This window comes from Danio rerio, chromosome 12, assembly GCF_049306965.1.
Source record: "Danio rerio strain Tuebingen ecotype United States chromosome 12, GRCz12tu, whole genome shotgun sequence".
In the NCBI taxonomy this organism is placed as follows: domain Eukaryota; kingdom Metazoa; phylum Chordata; class Actinopteri; order Cypriniformes; family Danionidae; genus Danio; species Danio rerio.
In genome coordinates this window covers 28,873,898-28,897,020 of record NC_133187.1, presented here as the reverse complement: position 1 = coordinate 28,897,020, position 23,123 = coordinate 28,873,898, and the positions used below count along the sequence as shown (strand labels likewise).

Sequence of the window (23,123 nt, the reverse complement as noted above, 5' to 3'; positions counted from 1 at the left end):
ATTAACTAACACATACCTGTCTATGACATCAGAGAGAAGCCGAAGCCTCTCCTCTGAGTTATGAATCTCTTCCCTCAAAAATGTATTCCTTTCTAGAATGTTGCTGGTATGTTGTGACTGAGCAATCAGACAGGAGCTATAACCAGAGTAACTCCAGTTGTTTACAACCGGACGTGCTGGAGATGGACAAGGGCCTGGGAGGAAGGTTAAAAAGTCCAGCACCTCACGGCCATACACAGGCTTAGCAGTGCAGTGCAGCTCATTGATGCGCATGATTTGAGAAATTCGGTCATCTCGTTGAGCCTTCCGGGTGTCTGCAAGCCAGGACTGTCGAAAACAAAATAACAAGTAGATAAATGCTACAGACAGAGAAGAATGCATGTATGGAATATTCTTCTGCAAGACCTAAAATTGAAATTACTAAAATAATAAATTTCAAGATCAATACCATGTAGAAGGGGGAACGTGGTGGAGCTGGCGGCTGAATGCGGGGACGGTGAGATGCTGAACTACTGCTCTGTGATGAGGATGTAGGTTTAGGAGTGCTCATTCGCAAAGTAATCACTTCATTACTGTCCTCACATGGGGTATTTGCCTTTGTTACTGAAAAGTAGAAATATTTCAAAGATAAATACTTGCCTAGATAAAAAAAAACTTAATATTCTTTTGGTTTAAATGGATAGTTCAACCCAATATTGAAAAAAATATTACCATTTACTCTCTCTAAAGTGGTTCTAACCTTTGAAGTGCTTTATTCTGTTTGACAATAAAATATGTTTTGAAGAAAGCGGGAAACCTGTAACCATTGACATCATAGCAGGTAAAACAAATACTATGAAAGTTAATGTTTAGAGGTTTCCAGCTTTCCTAAAAAAAATGCCTTGTGTAACAGAATAAAGAAAGTCAGATAGAATTGTAAGTGAAGGCTGAGTATATGATGGCAGAATGTTCAGTTTTGGGTGAATATCCCTTTAAAATTTATCAGAAAAAAATTATATTATGGATAAACGTACCTGGTGGTTCTGGGGCTGGTGGTGGTGGTGGTCCTTGTAGTACTCTCAACACAGGGCGAGCTGGTGGGGTCTGGGAGGAAGCAACAGTTCTGGGCGGAGCAGCATAAACCGGAGGCCGTTGTGGAAGCTGTGAAGCAGTGGGCGCTCTAAGAACAGGGCTTGGAGAGCCATGTGGATGAAGTGTGACCGATTGAGGAGGAGCAGGACGAGGAGAAGGAGGCACAGCCAGGGTAGGGATTGACCCGCCTTCTTTACTTGGTGCCTGGCGTACAACAATCTTTACAATTCCAGGTCCACCTACCATGGATGTTGCGACTAGAAGTAAAAAAGAGAGGGTTTAGTAACTGCACACATATTTTGGTTGACTTAAATTAGATCGGGCACTGGCCTATCGATGACAGTAGCATAACTTTGTCTGGCATTATGGAATGTAATACTGTTCAATTGTTTGGGGTCAATAAGATTTTTCTTCTTTACATTTTTTTCCAGAATTTATTCAGTGACATTTTAACATAATTTTGCAACTTAAAAAAAATCTTTGTTAATATATTTTCAAATGTAACTGAATTTCTGCATCACTCCAGTGTTTAAAACAATGGTCTCCAACTTAATTCCTGGAAGGCTGCAGCTCTGCATAATTTAGCACCACTTCCAACTCTCAGCTGCTTATTAGTCTCTAGTAGTCTTGAACACCTTGATTAGTTTGATCAGCTGTGTTTGATTAGGGTTGGAGCAAAACTGTGCAGAGCTGCGGTCCTCCAGGAATCGAGTTTGAGACCTATGGTTTAAAGTCACCTGAAATCATGCTAATATACTCAACGTTTTTTTATGCTCCATCAATGCTAAAAATGGTTGCGCAGCCTAATATTTTATTTTGACCATCTGAAAGGGCAAAAGATAGGATTTCACTGAAACCATGAATAAAAATAAAAAATAAAAAATACAAGAGTTGATAAAAGTCATCTGAAAAAATTACTGACCCCACACTTCTGAATGGTGTTTTTTTTGTGTTAACTAAAAAGAAAAACGATAATAAAAAGTTCACAAACTAAACCTGCAAACACTGTACAAAGGACATAATGAAACAGAAAACAACAGATAATGAGAACAGCTAATCTGCTTGTTAAGTGTGATGTCACGCAAAGCGCTCTATCAAACTGTATGGGGAGAGTCAACAAATGGTAATAATAAACGTTTATATATATATCCATGCCTAATATCTGATGGCCAGAAAATGATTACATTTTTTATAAATTGTTAAAATATTGGTGTCTGTGATGCAGCAAGCCCAGAGTCTGTTGAGTACATCATGATTTTATATAAAATTCACTTCACCCTGTGATGTGACTAAAAAGTGGTCATAAACAAATATTTTCTCAATTCAAATGAGCATTGGACTCATATACAACTTGGACCTGAAAACAGTACTTCATACTAAACAAGCAGATTCCATTTATTTTGCAAAACAAAGATGTAAACAAAACGAGAATGGACCAACGAAAGAATTTCAAACCTCTACAATTTAACATCTATATTGTTGTTTGCGTTTATCTATTATTGAATTAATACCCTTGTTCAAGAAGACCTATTCATTGAGTTAGCAGTCATCAAACCATCTGATTAAGCTGTTACATGCAGTTAGAAAAAAGAATCAATGCCAGAACACTCATGCACATGCACTGTTGAGAAACAGGTAGATTGGTACCCAGCATACAGGCTGTACCCGAACAAGGATGAACTCAAGGACATCACCAGTACCTTGAGCAGTGGTGAAAGGTACTGCTAGTCCAGAGCAGGTTGGGGTTGTGCTGGCTGGGTGGGGATTTGCTGAGCTGCTAACTGACTGACTAACTGTGTGAAGAACTGCCACCTGAGCTGGCTGACTAATAAGGTGGTGCTGCCCACTACTGGAAACCAGATGCATTACATTTCCTAAAAGGCACAACCACAGAAGAAAGTGTTAGCCCAGAGACTACACCAAACGCTCAGAGAAAGACTAAAGGCGTGCAGGAAAAGCGAAACCTATCCTTACAGCAGGCAGTGGATTATTACCATAAGCAGGTTATTCGGTTATTTATGTGGAACGTGGATACCTTGAATGGGCCGTGGCTGAGGGACAGGAACCTGGTGCAGCGGCGTCCCAGAGAGTGTGAGCTTGTTGCCCTGTAGCTGAAAGGTGACTGGTTTACTGCCTTGAGAGGATGATACCGGTCGGCCAGCCAGGGAGGCCAGCTGGGCAATACTCACCACTTCACCAGCTGCACATGTAAGAGAACAATGGAAATTATTTATTGATTAACTTGATTTGAGATAAACTACTCTTAATTTACGCTTGTTGTTAACATTCATTCATTCGTTCATTTTCTTGTCAGCTTAGTCCCTTTATTAATCCGGGGTCGCCACAGCGGAATGAACCGCCAACTTATCTAGCACGTTTTTATGCAGCGGATTCCCTTCCAGCCGCAACCCATCTCTGGGAAACGTTGCCACTGCATCGCCCCTGGTGTTAACATGTTAAAGGAAAATCCAATCCCAAGTGAGATGAAACATAATACCATTTCCCCACTTAGCATTCGTGATTACTTGTGTATAGATTACATTACAGTAATAGTTCATCCAAAGGCGTTCATTTATTCACCCTCAAGTGACTCCAAACCCTTATGAGTTTTTGTTGCACACTTTTATTTGAAGTAAGCTGAAAGCCTGTAACCACTGAGGTTGTCAATGCCAAAATTTCAGTATTAGGTACCAATACCAATGAAAAAACATTGTTCTTGGTACCAATTTCAATTCAAAAACTCAAAATAACACCATTAATTAAACACAATTTAACAAACGGTCAAAGTGGTCTCTTATTCAAAACATGATTACAATTCTGCTACTCTTCAATCAAAAATTGTTTATAAAGAAAGAACATAAATCACATTGAAGTTGTCAAAGTTCTTGATCATATTATAAGAAAAAAGATGTAAAAATAAGTAGCACTGAGTACAGTTAATTACAGTATAATAACATTTTCGTTATAAACAACATACAGTAGACCTATATGCCTGGTTTGATAAGCAAAGACAAATTGTCACCTCTCTGCTCCAGAACAACCCACAGCAAACTTTTGGCAGATTAATACTATCAGGTATTACTATCAGGTGTAATTTCATGCAATTTAAAATAATTAAAACATTTAAAGAATGCAATAAAAGTATATTGATTGTTTGTATATACACTCACCGACTACTTTATTAGGTACACCATACTAGTATTGTCCTGGACCCCCCACCCCCCTCCCTTTTGCCTTCGGAACTGCCTTAATCTTTCGTGGCAAAGATTTGGAAATATTCCTCAGAGATTTTGCTCCATATTGACATGATGCAGATTTGTCGGCTGCTCAACCACGATGCAAAAAGTAGTCCTGTTGCACCTCATCCCAAAGGTGCTCTATTGCATTGAGTCTGGTGTTTGTGGAGGCCATTTAAGTACAGTGAACTCATTGTCATGTTCAAGAAACCAGTCTGAGATGATTCGCGCTTTATGACATGGTGTGTTATCCTGCTAGAAGTAGCCATCAGAAGATGGGTACACTGTGTTCATAAAAGGATGGACATGGTCAGCAACAATACTCAGGTAGGCCTTGGCTTTGACATGATGCTCAATTGGTACTCATGGGCCCAAAGTGTGCTAATAAATATCCCCCAAACCAATACACCACCTGCACCAGCCTGAACCGCTGATACAAGGTAGGATGGATCCATGCTTTCATGTTGTTGACACCAAATTCTGACCCTACCATCCGTATGTCGCAGCAGAAATCGAGACTCATCAGACCAGGCAACATTTTTCCAATCTTCTGTTGTCCAATTTTGGTGAACCTGTGCATATTGTAGCCACAGTTTCCTGTTCTTCATTCCTGTTCCTGTGACAGGAGTGGCACCCAGTGTGGTCTTTTGTTGCTGTAGCCCATCCACCTCAAGGTTCAACATGTTGATATACTCAAACCAACAACAATGCCACAATCAAAGTCACTTTAATCCCTATTCTTCCCGGTTCTGATGCTTGGTTGGAACTGCAGCAGATGGTCTTGACCATGTCTACATGCCTAAATGCATTGAAATGCTGCCATGTGATAATTTGGCTGATGAGAAATTTGTGTTTATGAGCAGCTGGACAGGTGTACCTAATAAAGTAGCTAATAAGTGTATGCTTTCAATTACAGTTCTTTAAAATATTATATTTTATATTATAGAATCATAAGTATATTATGGAAAAACTGAGTAATGTGTAATCCATTTTTGTTAATAAACTATATTAAAAATCTTTTTAAATATCTTTGTTTTTAACAAGAAACTGAAAGGTTTGAAACAAGTAAAGAGTGATTAAATGATGACAAGTTTTTTTTGTGTGAACTAATATTCAAAAAGGTAATGATTCGAACTCATCAAGTAATTACTTCGTACTGTTTTTATTTTTTTCTTCTTACATTCTTCGGGCACTGAGGAAGGCATAGTGCCAAAACGTTTGTGTCTTTAAATCACCCGAAGAATGTAAGAAAAAAAAATAAAAACAGTACAAAGCAATTACTTGATGAGTGCGAATCATTAGATTTTTGAATAATACCACAAAATTGACAAAATTGACGCACCAAAGAAGTTTCTTAAAAACCGCAAGCGTGCAGGCCAAACTTCAGCAACTCTACGGTTTGTGTGAACTATCCCTCAAGACCCTTAAATGCTCATTTAATTGTGTTTTATTTAATTTTCACAAAATGCTCCACACAATGCATAAAGTACTGCTTAATATAGAAGCAACTGAAGGAAAATGATGTGGACCACAGAAAGACTACAGTATTGATCATAACCTGTGTATTTCAGTACAGCTTAGTAAAGAATGAATATCTTTTTTTGATGTGATGTTCCAACAACCAGCTTTTTGCAATTTGTACTCAAGCAACATGTTGAAATGCGTCCTTTATAACTCTGAAAATGTTTGAAAACATACATACTAGAACGTTTTAAACTTTAACATTTATTCCTAATGTAAAATTGTGATAGAACTAAAAATGTATCTTCATACAGAAGAAGTAAACAGAGCCCATGTTCGTAGCTAAGCATGTTTTGTGAAAAAGAGGAAATAAACTTACATGGCAAACGAGCCTGCATATCTGGGCTGAGCAGGACCCTCTGAGTCATGATGCTGCTTGGTTGAGGAGGCTGAGGTTGAGGAGGAGGAGCAGCTGTGATGGTGGATGGTGCAGAGGGGCGTACAGTCACTGACTGGGGGGCTGGTGGCCTGACAGCAGGTGCAGAAGGGATGGTACTAGGAGCCAGGGGGGCTCTTAATGCAGTGACAGGAGTAACAGGACAAACTGAAATGAGAGTAGAAAGTTATTCTTTTCCTCTATCACACGAGAAAGACTTGCTAATCAGTATGTGAGCTGACCTTGAGTTGCTGGCTGGGAGGGAGCTTGGGAAGTGGTCACCTCTGTGATTAGAGGCTTTGGAGTCTGAATCGTGGTGGTGGTGGGGGGGCATGCAGGACGAGGGCTGTTTGCTGCTGAACGCCCATCAGTCTTAGGAAGAGGTTGGAGCATCCTGTGGAGAAGCATGAACAAGCTCACACTTGATTCAAAAATATGAATACACTTAAAATGATTTTAAAACGCACTGTTTATATGACAATTTTATACACTATACCTGTTGACCTTCATGCGAACGGGCTTAGGTCTGGGAGGAGGATCAGGGGACTCCATGATTTCCTGAATAAGTTGATGCGTCACTTTCCTCTGGGGCAGGAAAACATCTGCCTGGTATCTTGACACACGGTGCTCCAGGCCAACCAGGTCAAACATGGACAAGTCACAGCGCTTTTAAAAGAAACATTATTTTACAGTAAACAAGAGTGAGCGCCCAATAAAAAAAAGAAAACAATATAACCTTGGAAATTTTCTAAACAGATATTTGTAAAATGTGACAGGTTTGCAGTGTGACTCTTCGCTCTGTAATGATCCTCTGCACTCCATCCCAACTGTACTTATTCTGTGTTGCAGCATATATGCAAAACAATCCAGACTGCGACAGATGTGGATGTACGCAGCGCATAGGTAGAGCAGAAGCAGCGCTATATTGATATCCATACATGATCAAACCAGTGTGCAAATCCGATACTAAAATTGTTTTAAATTTGGTTTTGTAGATTGGGCATTTTTTATAGTTTAAGTTAATTTGACTGACTGTTTAAAAATCTGTAAATATTGTTGATGCCGTTATTAAGTAAAATAAAATTTCTACTTTTTACTTTAAAAAGTCCCCATTCCCAGAAGTGATAACCCATTGTTGAAATGTGCTAAATAAATAATTGAATTAGTTGTAATTAAATTATTCTTTGAAACTTTAATATTGATTTTTTTTAATTGCAATGCCTTATTTTTAGTAAAGTCATAGCCATAAATGCAATGGTACTAATAACTGCCATTATTTATTTTGGTGTTTTGGTTTTCGGCCTTGGTTTCCACATTTTCACTTTTGGCCAAGAATTTTCATTTCGGTGCATCCCTAGGTATACATTGGTCTAACAGGTCTACTGTATTGACAGGAATATATGTCACTGTAATTCGCACAAGGAAATGATGGAAATCAGAAGGTAAATAACAAGAAGTCCCAAATGAAGCCAAATAGAAACATTATTTGAAGTCATTTCAGCAAAACACTGTAATTTTTTGAATATCCCTATGCCTAGGGGTGACACGGTGGCACAGTGGGTAGCACAATCCCCTCACAGCAAGAAGGTCGCTGGTTCGGCTCTGGTTGGGTCAGCTGGCATTTCTGTGTGGCATTTGCATGTTCTCCCCTAGCTCACGTGGTTCCGGGTGCTCCGGTTTCCCCCAGTCCAAAGACATGTGGTACAGGTGAATTGAATAAAACTAAATTGGCCATAGTGCATGTTTGTGAATGAGTGTTTATGGGTGTTTCCCAGTACTGCATTGCAGCATTGAAGGGCATCCGCTGTGTAAAACATATGAAGGATAAGTTGGCAACCTCTGATAAATAAAGGGAGTAAGGAAAACGAATGAATAAATCCCTATGCCTAGACCAAACAAGCATATTGGTTTATTTTTGGGCGACCCCACTAGAGAGCTTTACTCATCTCTAATTTAACACAACTGAACCAGCTAAACAAAGACTCAACAACTTCCCACATGCTCCTAACTTTACTCCACTTATAAGTTCATTAAGATCTCATAAAACCAACTGCAAATTTTGAGTGCTGCAGATTTTTAAATTTTTTTTATTTAGCAATTCATTTAAAGCAATGTTTATAATGCACTGGTTTTGCCACTGACTGTACATCAGAAAAACAGTGATCATAGAATCATGGTGAATTGTGGGATTAAGTACACTTGAATATTTCAACTTTGGCTCTAGACAACCCAACAAATGTTCAGCAGGAAACTGGCTTTTCAAGACCAAGAACGGACACCCCTGACTGAACTACAGAAGCAAAAGTAAAGCTTTGGTAATTGCTGGTATTTACTTACCTCAAAAGGTGAGGTCTCAAGAGCCTGCTGAACCAGTGATGCAGTAGAATAGATGATGTCCTTTGTGATAAAAGGAGACTGTATGGGCCTTGGATCAAACAGGTTGGGGTGATTACACACTTTCCGCAGCTGCATCAGGATGTTGATCACAGACATGAAATGACCGCTGGCTAAAGTCTCTCGTGTCCTAGGAGTATATGGTGTGGGGAACAAAGAAAAAGTTTAATAATTAGGTAGAAAGTATTATGTGACGTCCTAACAAAAAAAGAACCAATCAACTATCCAAGACTTGAGCTTTTAAGTTCAACAAACAACATCATCAACAAAGTAAAAATGCCTTTCTCACTTTAACCCCTATCAATGTGTGCTTGACCTAGTTACTTACGAGGCCTGAGCCATGAAGTCATCATAAAGAAAGCGCTGTCTTTTGGAGAGTCGACAGCGCACAACATGCTCATATTTTTTAGGCATTTGTTTCTCCACATCTGCTTTAATTCTTCGCAGCAAAAAAGGTCTTAGTACCTAGAACGACACAGAGATACAGCAAGCTTATGTACAGCTGAATGTTTTAATATATAACTTCAAACACCACAGTTAAACTAAAATTATTTACTTATTTTACCCATAACCAAAATAAATGAGGCTCTACCTTGTGAAGTCGTTTGACCAAGCCCTCGTTATACTCCTGGCTCCCTTCAATCATGCCAGTGAGCGGGTTTGAGAACCACTCCTTAAACTCACGATGAGACTGGAACACATGTGGCATGAGGAAGTGCATAAGAGACCACAGCTCCATTAGGCTGTTCTGGAGAGGGGTTCCTGTGAGCAACAACCGCCTTTGACTGTAAGGAAATAAACAAACATTACATCTCATTAAATGGGTTTTGCACATAAAACAAAAAAGTATGAAAATGACCAGAGGCCTGTTTGTAAATTTGCAGTTGATTTCAACAAATTCTGAGTTTTTAGGCTCAAGAAGTTGGGTTGGTTTTGATCAGGGTTCGTCAACACAATAACTTGCACATCACAACTTTCTCCTGAGCAGATTTTATTCTGGGTTAGAGTGCAATCCTAAACTGAGACAATTAGCTGTGCGTTAAGTCATTTGCATCTGATGCAATGAAGCCAATCTCAAACCCTATACATCTATCCATATAATTCTAATATCATCATTCTAATTTGGTGATTCAAAACTTATGCATCCCAAATCACATATTTATGTACTATTCTATGCCATTTAGTAGTATAAATAGTGCAAGTAGTGCATTTACAATAAAAACAGGTATTATTAGGTACTGAGTTGCCAACCGTCAATCAAACATTCATTCATTCATTTTGTTTTTGGCTTAGTCCCTTTATTATTCTGGGGTCACCAGAGCCCAATTCACCTGTACCACATGTCTTTAGACTTATGGGGGAAATCGAAGCACCTGGAGGAAACCCATGTGAACGCGGGAAGAACATGCAAATTCCACACAGAAATACCAACTGATCCAGCAAGGGCTCGAACCAGCGACCTTCTTGCTGTGAGGCGATTGTTCTAACCATCATCAGGGAATTTCCGCTCAGTAAAAAAACAGTAGTGTTCCATTTGGGACAACGCTACATTCATATACTATGCTGATGAGTGTGTAAGTGCATAGTGTGCCATTTGGCTCTGAGTTTTGTTCAACAGGCCACTGATAATAAATGATCAAGCCCTTAACAGATATTGTTGTATTCAAGTACCTGTTAAAATTGAGCAGGCTTTGCCAGCGCTGGGACTTAAAGTTCTTGATGTTCTGGGCTTCATCCAAAATGAGGTACCTCCAAGACTTGCGTCTAAAAGCCTGATGATCTTGCAGTACTAGCTTATATGAGGTGATGCACACATGGAAAGCATTGGGTTTGGTCCAGCCCTGACAAGAAAGGAAAAATGAAAAAAATCTAAAATCAAGATGACTGAAAAACTACATTAAAACACAGAGTTCATTTTATTTTGTAATTCATGTTGTATTTATATTCTCATTATTGTAATAATTACTTGTCTCTTCAGCTTGCGCTCCTTCTGGCTGCCATAATAGGTGAGGATTTTGAATCCTGGGCACCAGCGCTTCAATTCCATCTCCCAATTGAGCATTACACTAGTTGGCACAATGATCAGATGTGGACCCCAGTTACCTATAAAAGCAAGCCTGTCATAAAAAGGTGTACATACACTTTGAGCTCAACACAGATTATAAAGTATTATGTGCACTTTTTACCCTTTACACATGCTAGATGAGCTAACAGAGCAATAGTCTGAATGGTTTTGCCAAGCCCCATTTCATCTGCAAGTATGCCATTGAGTTTCTTCTCATTCATAGTGACCAACCAGTCCAGTCCAATGTGCTGGTACTCACGCAAGGTACCATGAAGCAGGAACGGAATAGGTGTTTTGACCTTGTTTTAAAAAGAAAATCAAGCAAATACAGTTAACAATAATCCAACTGAGAAAGTGTTCTTTGGATCCTGAGGACTTGGAGAGCTACCTTTGTTGTTGCCAGTGTATATCCTTTAGGTTGAAGGCTTTCAGCAGTAGCAGCAATATGGCTGATTTCTTTCTTAGGCCGAGGAGATGTTGGTACAGAAGGACTCTGATCACCCTCTCTTAGCAAAACCTCCATTCCTTCTCCTCCATCATCCTCATCATCACTCTCCTGCACATCCTCATGCTCATCTTCTTCCTCAGTATCTACAGCTGCTTGAGAATCTGAAAATTCCATGGATCGTAGTGGGAAAAGCGGATGATATGGTGTCTTTATTTACTTAATACCACAACTAATCAGAGCACGTGGCTCCCTCATCATACATTTTAGCTCACCTGATGAGGAGCCACTATCATCAGCACTGTCTTCTCCCTCTGTCTCTTCCTCTGCTTCCACTTCAGTTCCTTCTGACTCCTCTGAGGAGTCTGCTGATGCTGAGGGCTCCTCAAAATCAGAGGCATACGCTCCTCTGTATTTCTCTAGGAGCTCCTCCATGCTCATCTCCCCTGTGAAATAAGAAACACAAGTGAGTACTCCTAAACTCATAATTAAACTCTGCGTTACACTTTCAAAGGTTCACAGTTAGTTTGACTTTAAAGAATGAAGGATTTTCTAAAAGGAGTTACAAAAATTAATGATTAAACTTATAGTTTGGTCAGCTAACATCTTTAGAAATAGAAAGATATCTCTCAAATCCCACACTTTTGAGTTCTACTTTCATTAAACAAAACAGAACTTAATTTACCCTCTCTAGCAAGGTCATCCAGTTCCTCTGTATGGTCTCCCTCGCCTTCAATAACTTCCTGGGCTTCAATGGTTTCTTCTTCATCTTCCGCTGAAGAGAAGCAAAGAGCAACTTAAGCGGCATATTTCTATTTATATTAATACAACTCTCAAGTTAAGAGTAAAACGCTACTAACCATCTTCTTCATTGGCACTGAATTCTTTGTCTTCATCTTCAACTGTTAAAGATGAGGTATCGGACTCCTCCTCCTCTGATTCAACATCCTGTTGAATTAGAAAAATATTTAATATATGTGAACTAAAAAAAAAAAAGTGATAGATCGCTTTAATCAGAGACTGTGTAACAAGGCTACCCAAACAATAATGCTGAAAACAAAGCATATGACTGCTGTGATGGAGTTGACCCTTGAAGATGGCTATACCTGGGGAAGAGTTAAAGTACTGAGTAGCTGGTCAAGAGGCAGTGTGCTCTCCTCCCTCAGTAACTCAATCTCTCGCTTCTGTGTTTCTGCATCATTCCCCTCTTGTTGCTCCTCAACTTCTATAGTCTCTTCGTCATCCTCTTCCTCACAAGGGGGCTCAAAGTCTCTATCTGCAGGACAAAAAGCCACAATATAAGCTCAGTAAGAACAAGACTTGTTTAATGTGATCAAAAACACACCATTTCTAGTTCAGATTTTCAGTTCAATTTTATTACAGTAACTTTATCTGAACACTGACAATAAACCAAATGCCAATCCTCACCATCCTCATCAACAGGATTAGGCTGTGACTGTTTGGAGGCAGCTGCAGTGTCTGAACTCTGTACAGGGGCGCCCTGCAGGGACTGACTTAACAAGTCTGAGTAACGCTCTGTCTGACCCACAATGAAATCCAGCTGAAGATCTAGAGCCTTCTTCCGCTTCTCCTCCAGTCTGGACTGTTGTTTATATTGGACCACCTGTGTACAGCAATAAGCAGGAATCAGATGAAAGCGTGAATCACCGTTCTTATAGCAACAGATTTCATAGAGATGGCAATAGGGATTCCTATAAAAGAGCACCTTTTCAACGCTGCTCCAGAAGGCACGGACCTCCTTGGCAATAGAAGAAGCAACTCTTCTCAGTTTGGCTTGCTCCTCACGTTTTGCTCTCTCTTCCTTCTGCCTCAACTCCTCATGGTGTCGCATGACCATTCGGACTACCTGAAAACATGTTGAGATTTTCATTTTGAGAGTCCTGAAACTCTAGATTACATTTTAGAGTATTTAATTGAGGTGTTTCTTTTACAATAGGCAATGCTCGAATCTCAAAATTTTATTTATAGAAAAAAAGTTGCCTATTTTGAAGCATTTTATGTCATTTTCAACCTCTATTGTAGACATTGTCGGGTACAATGTGGCTCATGAAAAACACAGTCATTGATATGTTAGGGTCTCATAATTATCTATGCTTAATACTAGGGTAACACGCTTTGCTTACATGAAGAGAACATATGCTGATTTCCTATGGCAGACACCTAACGCTGGGATACACCAAGCCAAAAAATTAGCAGCGACTAAAAGCAACTGTGTTGTCACTTTGCATTTAGTCTTGTTTGGACCAAAAGCTGCAATGAACACACCAAACAGACAGCAGCAAACTAAAACAAAAGTGTTCATTCTGCACCTGTGTGACAGGAGATGAGAGTTTCTTTACACTTCCGCAGTTGGCAGTAATCTGCTTTCTCATTCAATGAAGGTAAACCAGAACATGAAATGCGCACATACTAAGTGTAAACAAAGTTGTGTTTAGTAACATTATCACAGTATTTGCCACTCATCATGTACGGACTCGCTTGTGCAAATTATGTCAATAATCTAATAATCCATACCGTTTGCAAATATTTGAGAAAATGGAGCAAAATTACAGCTGGCTTCTTTATGTTCCCTTTTGATTTGAAATGTTTGTGTTACTGCTTCAGACAGTGGTCATTCTATATGCTGAAGCAGGCCAACCAATATTATTTCAACCTGAGGAGAGAGGATGTGTGGAACACACTAAACAAACTACCTAGAACCAACCAGTCTTCACAGATTTTTAATAATACTGATCAAACAGGCTTCATTAAAAAGGCTTAAATATTCTAAATTATTAATTACTTTATATATTTATATACACGGGTATATCACACAAATGCAAAGTACAAAAACATATCTGTGTTTATTTGATGTGCGGTTTGGTGCGAGTTTACAAAACAATATATATAATAAGGCTGGGGTATTGCAAAAGAATTATCACAATATTATGTTTCATATCATCCAATATCAATAATTATTGAATATTTTTAACAATACATTTAGGAATATTAGATTTATTGAACCACTTTATTTTAATTTACCAACATTAATAAGGCAAATAGTTTTAATAGTAAAAAATATATGAGCAATATCATACTCGTAGCAGTGCGATATGGCTGTATATCGGCACTGGTGGGGGCACTAAGGCACTCGGCCTGCGGCCTCGTGCCAACACACACCTCCCGCCAGTGCCGATATACAGCTATATCGCACTGCTACAAGTGTGATATTGCGTTTATACAACAGTTCAACGGCATAATTGTGTATATAAAAACAAAATCAAACGTGGAGACTCTCAAAAACCCTTTTGTATGAGGAACTACTTTCTTCCGAATTAAAATCATAAGCTGACAGTTAAACAGTTGAGCGTGCATCTTTTAAACTTTAGATCTGTGATGTCTGCTTTTTGCTGGCTGTATATGGGCGGAGTAATACACAAAGGGTAAAGAGGCTGTAGGAGTTCTTTTATTTCAGAATATCGCACAGCTATCAGCCAGATTTGAGAACCAGACAGAACTGTTGTGTGTGTATATATATATATATATATATATATATATATATATATATATATATATATATATATATATATATATATATATATATATATATATATAATGCTCTTTATAATAAAATAAACATAAGTGTTAATAAGACTCTTAAATTTGATAGATAAAATGTATAAAATGTGTGTGCAATGGTAAAGTGTAAATGCTGAACAATCGAAGCAAACTTAATGGTAGATCAGCATCTGTAAGTTGTGAATAATAATGATACAGTAAACCTCAAACTCTTTAAACAGAAAAATTACGATAATCAAATCTGAGCTTTCAAATAAAGGAACCAGCCATTATTATTCAAATGCATTACAAATTGTGAATGCTAAAAAAATATTTCCGATGGGGAACTAGTGGCAGGGATGCACAAAAAAAAAGAAACCAAAAAGCCACTCTGGCGACATTTTTTTTTATTTACAGTCTCCTTTCTGCTACAATACGGCACTCATTTTCATGTGATGTTATTCTGACATGAAGTAAATAGCATGAGTGCTAGGCGACCATCTAGCGTTTTCTCATAGGATGACAAACGCACATCCAGTGATGCAGCTCCGATGCAAGTTAATGAAAATAAGTCAAAAGCACTGGAATGTTTGGGTGCACTGTGTTTGTCTGAGGTTATTAGTCTGCTGTTATTATTGAAGTGTGTATATTCCATACAAAGTGTGAAGCAGACTGGTTAGTTCTACTTGAATCATGGTGTGCACGAGGCATGTGAAAAAGTTGTTGATGTTTTCAACTAGGTGCGGCTGGAAAATGCACTTTATTCCCTCTCCCCCTTCTATGCTCTAGACTACCGCACTCATTTTTGCACTCATTTTCAGACCTGTGTTTAAACTCACAAGGTTAACTCACAACTATTTAATTACCCCAACATTTCCAAATTCAAATGACATATTTGAAATATAGCCAGCCTTAAATTAAACACGTACCTTTCGTGCAACTCCTCTTTTCCATCGCCTTTCTTGTGCAAAGTCTGCGGAGAGCCACTGCATTTCCTCACAGAGGTAATCCCAGTGATCTTTAGGCCGTACTGGTTCCGTTATACGAGACAGACGTTTCAGAGACCAAAAACCTTCACGTTTTAGTGCAAGAGTCCGATGTTCTATTTCTGCTTCCTGTTAAAAGTGAAAGACCAAAGTTTGACCTCTTGTATTAGCAAATCAATGTAATTCAGTAAAGTAAATGCTGTAATGCATTTTCTCTCACATGCTTTGCCAGTTCTGCCAAGTCTGTATGCTTTGGGGTTGATTTTGGTGTGGTTGTCTGCTCTGACTGGGAACCCTGGGAGGAAGTGGAGGGCATGTTTTTGCCATTAGAGTTGCGTATAGGTGAGGTTCTGCCTGTATGAGAACGAATCCAGTCACTAGATGAGGGAGACGGAGATGAACATGGAACAGGGGAGGTGGAAGGAGTTGAGGCTGCTGTAACCTTGCCTGCAATCCACTGGCAAACCTTGGGGCAGACAAATAAAACAGTGTATCTGGCTGAATGTCTGCACTTTATTACTCAGACTTAAGAACAAAGGAGTGACAGAGAGCCCAAGAAGAGATAAAAGTGCTTCATAAAATGTCTAGAAGAACATTGTGGTGAGCAAACATCTTATAACCTCTCTCCTGGTTTCTAAATAACACATGCTACACTGGATAAAATACTCTTACACTCAGCTCTATTTTCTTGTTAAACTGAACATTTTGTCATGTTGACTCATCCTTTACTTGATCCAAACCCATTTGACTTATTTTCTTCTGCTGACCTGAAAAAAGATGTTCTGAAGAAAGCTGGAAACCTCTAACTATTGACTTCCATAGAATGTGTCTTTCTTATTGGATGCCAATGGTTCTTTTTTTTCTGCTTTTTTCACAATGTCTTCCTTTGTGTTCATCAAAATAAAGAAACTCAAAGACTTGAAACCACTTCAGTGTGAGTAGATCATAATTTTGGGGTGAAATATCCCTTTAAGTTATAGTGGGAAGAAAAAAAAAATAAGCTGGTAAGTTGAAGTAGTGACAGACCGATATATTTTGCATGTCATATATCTGGCCATTTCTGGCATCAGCCAGAAAATATGCCTCAGTTGACTGAGCGGCAGTTTTACTTTCACTGATGATGTAATGTGTAAGATTTGTTTACCATATTTTTCTAAATGTGTTTTATTAGAACAAACACCAAAAAAATTAAGGAATCAGCCTTTGCAAAACACGTATCGGTCAATCACTATTTGAAAAAAACAGGATCGTCACATCAGCTTGCAACGATCAGATCTGGAAGATGCCTGACACCTCTTACCTTCAATAACAAGTCTTGTCTGTCTGTCCTGCTCTGCCCACGCTGGAAAACACACATGGCTCAATATACAGCCAAGAAGTGCACTAGTATCAAACTGTGGTTTAGATATTTTTATACAGTCTCAAAAAGATTTGAATAATGAACACACTTTGCTGACTACCTCTGACGCTCACACCGTAACTAAACATGCCCATCAAACACATCCAATTTAAAATCACTGCCACATCTCTGGTAAAGTTGTAATGAGAGTTGATAACTCTTTTTTTACCTTATTCTCTGCTGGATTGGTCACAGCATTACTGTCCTCATTTTGGACCTCTAAAGAACTATCAGCCTCTCCGTCGCTGCTTTCTTCCACAGAAGCATCCAGGGGCTCCAGGATGGTGTGCTGAGAATCTTGCGCTGTTGACAAAAGTTTGTCCGGTAACTGTTGCTGCTCCAAAACCAGGGCGCCCCCTAAAGACATTAAATCTTGGAGTGGTTTGCCATCTAAAGACTGATTCTCCAAGGGGACAATATCAGACACAGGACCCCAGACACCTCCAGGAGATGGAGTAAGGTGGCTTTCTGAGTTATGGAGTTTCACTGAAGTTGATAAAGAAGTGTCAGCAGAGGATTCCTTTTGAAGCATCTTGCCAGAACTACTTGACTGATATAACTTTTCTTTCTCAGAACTGTTCTGTGAAAGTACATTAGAAGTGGAAACAGTCCAGGATTGAGAAAGAGTGTTAGACACAGGGTGGTCAGCAGGTAACTTAACATCCTTTAAGTTGGAGGATGCAGCTGTATCAGTTTTAGCAAGGCACTCTGAAACTTTGTTCGATTCATTACTAGGAGATCTATCCAGGATAGATGAGTTCTGCTTGGTTGCGACCCTAGCAGACAGGGAAGAAGGTTGCTTAAGGGCAGGCCTGTCATCCTTCTTTAAGATCAGTAGCTTTGGGTCAATCGTGCCCAGTGAAATTAATGACACACCTGGGGTATTTTCCACCACAACAGATTCTTGCTGATCATGCACAGAATCAAGTGTGACATCCAGCAGTGTTGAGGTTAACCCTGTCATCGTTTTTGCAAGAGTGGGACTTGAATCATTATTTTGTTTGACGATTGCAGCTACCTCTTTTTGAGCAGAGGACATAATGGTTAATTCCTTTGTGGATTTGAGTGTAGCTGGATGAGACCCTAGATTACTCTGGACTTGCAAGTCTTGCGTCAATGTTTCCATTGGTTCCTCTTCTTTGTCAGTTAACAGCAGCTTAACATCACTGTGAATGGCAGCTGATGTAAAGCAGGGCACTGTGCATTCATATACAGCAACAGTTGACTGGGATTCAGGGCACTGCACCAGAGACTCGTCGCTAACTTCCATCTCGCCATGCTCAGGTTGTCCGTCTATCTCGCTTACAACCAGCCAGGTATCCTCCATGTCTGGCTGCATTAAAATACCTACATCAATCAAATCTTTCACTTCAACAGCACTGAGAGCCTCTGCATTCATCTCCTGCCTCTCCTCCTCATTCACAATATCCGGTGTGTTGTTCAGGCAAATCTGAATCTGTGAGAGTTTATGGTCTGTTGGAATGGACTCTTGTAATTGCTGGACCAAACAGTCAGAAAGATTTGGCTGATCTGATTCTAACCCCTCTGAAGTCACACAGTTCTCTGCATGGGTGAGCAGGATGCTCCCATCCTGTTGGTGATTTGAGGACATGGATATTTCAATTTGATTGGCACTGTCATTCTGCTTCAAAATCACATCAGAAGAGCCACAACCCATGACCTGTGACCTTTCACTCATTATGGAGACATGTGCAGTGTCAGTGCATGTACCATGCCCAGACAACTTTGGTTCATCAACAGAAACATTGCAAAGTACTTCCTTAGCAGCCACATTACAGTACAGATCTCCCCTTGTACTGGTCTCTTTAGACAAAGTAACCATTTTGGGGTTTATATGTAGGTACTGAGAACTTAGCTCTTGCACACACTGTATGTTCTCGACCAAGGTGGGGATGCCAGGTGTTTTTGGAAGGGTGCTTGTCTTTTGCGTAGACGTTTGTGTTTGACTACATGTCTCTGTGAGATAACAGCTGCCCTTATCCGAGTCATTTGGAGTGTTATTTCCTCTGTTGGGAGTAATGTGCTGCCCCCCTTGTTTTGATGAATATCCTGAGCAAATAGAATTTCCACTAATTCCTTGCTTTGTTCCTCCAGCTGACAAGGTTTCACTAATGTCATCTTCTTTGCTTGTTTTAAGCAGATCTCGTGTGACATCTTCCATAGTTTCTTTAGAGTCAAATTTACAAAGCTGTGTCGCTGAATTTGTTGTACTTTGTTTCTGCAGCACAGACGAGGCCGCAGTCTGATTTGTCTCAAAAAGGGGAGTTGGTTTTGGGTGTTCCATGTCTTTATCGGTTGACTTAACTGCACCTTTGACAGATGGGGTGACTTCAGTTTTTGGGGCACTGGGGCTTTCTCCAGATGTGTCCTTTCCAGACACGTTCTTGTAGTCCAATTTGATTGTCTCTGGAGGCAAAGGTCCCTTTGCGGTCTGAAAAGGGGCAGAGACACCGCCCGTATCTCCATGGTGTTGGCTCCAATCTTGGCAGTGGTCTGTGCTGGATCCTTCCGCCATAGCGGTTTGCCTGTTTCCAAGCCTTGTTTTGTTTGTGTTACACACAAAAAGCAAGCCTTGTTTTTGCGTAAGATCAGTACTGCTCTCAAAAAGTCTGTCTGATGGAGTAAGCTTTTGTAAGTCTTCAGCTGTAGCTGACACCAGTCCTCTTTGGGCAGCTGATAGCTTCTCTGAATTGTTGATGCCGCTGTTTTGTTGAATGTGAGCAATGGCCTGTTCTTTACATGCAGTCTTTGAGTCCCCCTTCTGCTGCTGTAATCCAGTGCCGATGTCAACTGATGACAGTGATAGAGTGGCAGCTGCGACTGGCTGCAGGGCATGCTGGGGTGGCCCGGCCACATTCTGCGCAGCCGCGGAGGTGCCACCCAGCACAGCCTCTGCCGGACAGGTGCGCTGCTGCACCGCCTTTTCCCCAGACTGCCCTGCTTCAGAACCGGCTCTGCTACACACTGAACCTGAAAGTACAGAAGTGACACATTACATGATTAACCCTTTATAAAGTGCAAGATAATTGCTTATAAACTTCTCATGAAAGTATTTAAACAGCAAACAGAAACGGCACTTTAATTATAATCTTAAACCATTTGGAAAAATGCTTTAATATTTAAGAAATAAAAAGCTATGGCTGAAACATTTAAATAATTTTATAAGTGACAGACGCTCCATTTCTGCATAAATACACGACTGCAGATTCTGAGAAAGCCTGTATAAAACTTAAAGGTAATGACCTAATAAATGAATAAATACCTGTATGTGATGAAGCACCAGTCTCTTCCGTGATTTCCACTTCCAGGATGCTGAGATCAAGTGTACTGCTGCATCTGAGGGTCTAACAATAAACACTGAATGAATTTCATAAATTATATCTTCTATTTGTACTAACATATATGCAATCCAAAAGACATTTCTGCATGAAGGGGTACGAGGAGAGTGATGTTATTATAATGCAAAGTATTGATTATTAAACTGCAGCAGGATTATGTAATTTACTCAAAACCCATCTGCTCGACGTGATGCGTACTTACAATCCAAGTGCAGATTAATAATTCTGAGAAAACACAGGTAAAACAAGTTTTTCTCACTGGCTGAATGAAGTGTTACTGACAGCGTTCATGTTTACTATTGGAGAAAATTAATAAGTATATAAAACTGATATTACTTCCTTCATATAGTCGGCTTACACCAAACACATAGTAAATTAAGGAAGGTACTGTGATTTTAAATAGGAACATTAACAGTTCACATGTTATAAACACAATCACTTTTGTGTTAAAAAGAGAAACTGTTGTATAGCCGGACAAACATTCTCACATTCAGTACAATAGTGCGGGTGCCTTACGATAAGCTAGCCTTTAGCGACAATCTGCCGCCGATTCGGATTTATTCTTCTAAAGTTAAGGCTGTTTATACACTCATAAAGACAATAATAGTGTTAACAATACCGAACACAAATAACGAATGCAGCCGGTAGGTATGTATGCACGAAGCGGACGCGCTCACATGGGCCTTTAGCATGCTAGCAATGCTAACAGCTCATAGACCTTACAATAGAGCCGACATGGTAACGTTTAATTTATATGGTTGGTATTTAAAATGGCAGGGCGCTACAGTCTGTGATTTTTTTTTGTAATAGTAGGTGAGACATTGTTATTATTTCATTAACTGACTCAGACAAACGCATTCAGATATATATACACACACACACCGTCTCAAGCTCTCAAAGGGCTGAACTGAACGGGCAAGGAGCGCGCGTGCACACTTCGACTTCCATAAGAAGTTATGCAACGACAGGGAACAAACTGCAATTCATCGAAATTAATATCGCGGAGTTTTAAAGGCTTGTCACTAAACATACATGTGTTACTGGACATTTTCTTATACACCCATTTACAGGAACGACCTCTTGACGTCACTGCGAGGGGTCACGCTAGACAAAAATGCCAGTCAAGTGGCGATTCCTGACTCGTGGACAACTCGTTCTGTCGAGTCGGATCTTTTCAAAACGAAAGTTAGCGGAAATGTTACGGAAATTTAGTTATAAAAACACGACCACGCAATTGTTTTACAATTCAAGCAATAAGCACATGAAATTGTCTAACTTTTATTCAATGACGTTAGCGCGCACACACACACATTTATAACGTTATAGCTGTAATATTTAACGCATCCAAAGTGATTGGACGATGTTAAATTGCGTAATAGAAAAGTAAGGGGGGCATGTAGCTGAACACAGGGTAGTTTATTTTGTGTAACGTTAAATAATACAAAACGCCGAACTGAGACAAAGAATCACTGAACCAGTTTCCGAACCGGTTCTTTGTTCAAAAGAATCGAGTCGCAGAAATGAGTTGGAATTTCTATCACAACAGTCAACATGTATAATGTCATGTTTTATCATATACCAGACTATCTGCATTTTCATGACTTGAATGTCAAATTAACGGATGATTTCAAAACTCTTTTTAAAAGTTACGTTAAGTACACTAGACCAAAGTAACGCACAATATGCAACTTCGTTGTTGTAACGTTAGCAGCCTCAGTAGCAAACTGCAGTTTCGTTTCCAGCTGATCAAAAGTGTGCAGCACAAAGGAAGCCGGAACACAATTCGACTCGCTAATGTTTTATACAATCTGCATTAAAAGTAATTAACACCTTAACGTTAGTATGATCAATTGTGAACTGTGCAGTTGATCTAACCGAGTCAGCTCAAGAAAGGCCGCACTGTACCCATACAAATCTAATACTTCAATCACTCGTCTACATGAAAGTCAACTTGTCCCGCCATGACACAATCCCCCCCAGTGACCCCCTTTCCCTCCTCCCCCTCCCATCACTTCCTCCCCAGCTTCCCCCCTCCTCTCAACGCCGCCATCTTAAGTTCCCACCTACCTGAAATTTCCGAGCACTTTTCTTTTACTAAATTCTCGCTGAAGGAGTCGCCATCCGCATCAAATCGTACTCAATCCGTGTAGAGATTCTCCCAATCTGTCTCTCGGTACCCAGTGAGGTACTGGCAGGTTCGTAGGATCAAGTTGTAGAACGGTCCGAGTGAGACTGGGTCCGGGATCGCTGAATCTAGCGGTAGCGGGGAGGAGACTTTCGACGCAGCGAAATGGAGGAACGAACGACTGCTGACCAAGTTGCGGAGCGAGCAGACATCTCGCGAGACGTGCTTCAGCGCGCGCTTCTCTCACTGCAGCCTCTGAGGCAGCCTCTACTGCACACACACATCTCTGCATTTATTACAAAAATTCACAGTAATGTTATATTTCTTCAGTAATTATACATTTAAAGCTAAACTGGCATGTAAGAGAACATATTTGGTTCCTGAAAAAAATGTTTTTAAAGATTATATTTTACTGTCTGGGTGTCAACAATACTAAGTTATTGACTTGTTAAGTTTTTATAAATTTTAAGCTTAGTTTAATTAGTTTAGATATTTAGTTAAGAATGTTAGATTCTCTGACTACTTAAGGTGACAATTATGTGTAAGAATGTCTGGTGCAGATCTATATTAAGCATTATGCTTCTATGA

General features: G+C 39.7%; 1 protein-coding gene across 16 annotated transcripts in view; it reads right to left on the bottom strand.

Moving 5' to 3' along the window:
- srcap (Snf2-related CREBBP activator protein) overlaps positions 1-22,686 on the bottom strand; it is a 30,263-nt gene extending 7,577 nt beyond the window's left edge. Inside the window, exons 1-27 of one of the 16 annotated variants that reach the window (XM_005156308.6) lie at positions 22,478-22,686; positions 20,335-20,416; positions 17,221-20,042; positions 16,953-16,994; positions 15,873-16,118; positions 15,596-15,781; positions 12,835-12,975; positions 12,537-12,732; positions 12,215-12,384; positions 11,969-12,056; positions 11,794-11,883; positions 11,384-11,554; positions 11,052-11,272; positions 10,785-10,962; positions 10,565-10,701; positions 10,270-10,439; positions 9,191-9,383; positions 8,927-9,063; positions 8,542-8,728; positions 6,701-6,870; positions 6,447-6,598; positions 6,148-6,372; positions 3,107-3,271; positions 2,772-2,945; positions 1,014-1,328; positions 449-603; positions 17-327 (exon numbers count right to left, since the gene is read on the bottom strand). In XM_005156308.6, the coding sequence (XP_005156365.2) occupies positions 17-327; positions 449-603; positions 1,014-1,328; positions 2,772-2,945; positions 3,107-3,271; positions 6,148-6,372; positions 6,447-6,598; positions 6,701-6,870; positions 8,542-8,728; positions 8,927-9,063; positions 9,191-9,383; positions 10,270-10,439; positions 10,565-10,701; positions 10,785-10,962; positions 11,052-11,272; positions 11,384-11,554; positions 11,794-11,883; positions 11,969-12,056; positions 12,215-12,384; positions 12,537-12,732; positions 12,835-12,975; positions 15,596-15,781; positions 15,873-16,118; positions 16,953-16,994; positions 17,221-19,587 (6,587 nt within the window). In that variant the 5' untranslated portion in view covers positions 19,588-20,042; positions 20,335-20,416; positions 22,478-22,686. Of the gene's footprint in view, positions 1-16; positions 328-448; positions 604-1,013; positions 1,538-1,592; positions 2,030-2,771; positions 2,946-3,106; positions 3,272-6,147; positions 6,373-6,446; positions 6,599-6,700; positions 6,871-8,541; positions 8,729-8,926; positions 9,064-9,190; positions 9,384-10,269; positions 10,440-10,564; positions 10,702-10,784; positions 10,963-11,051; positions 11,273-11,383; positions 11,555-11,793; positions 11,884-11,968; positions 12,057-12,214; positions 12,385-12,536; positions 12,733-12,834; positions 12,976-15,595; positions 15,782-15,872; positions 16,119-16,952; positions 16,995-17,220; positions 20,043-20,334; positions 20,417-21,292; positions 21,504-22,089; positions 22,392-22,477 lie in introns of those variants that run through there. The other 15 variants (XM_073918508.1, XM_073918510.1, XM_073918511.1 and 12 more) reach the window with 15 other exon arrangements.
- Positions 22,687-23,123: the final 437 nt, after the last annotated feature.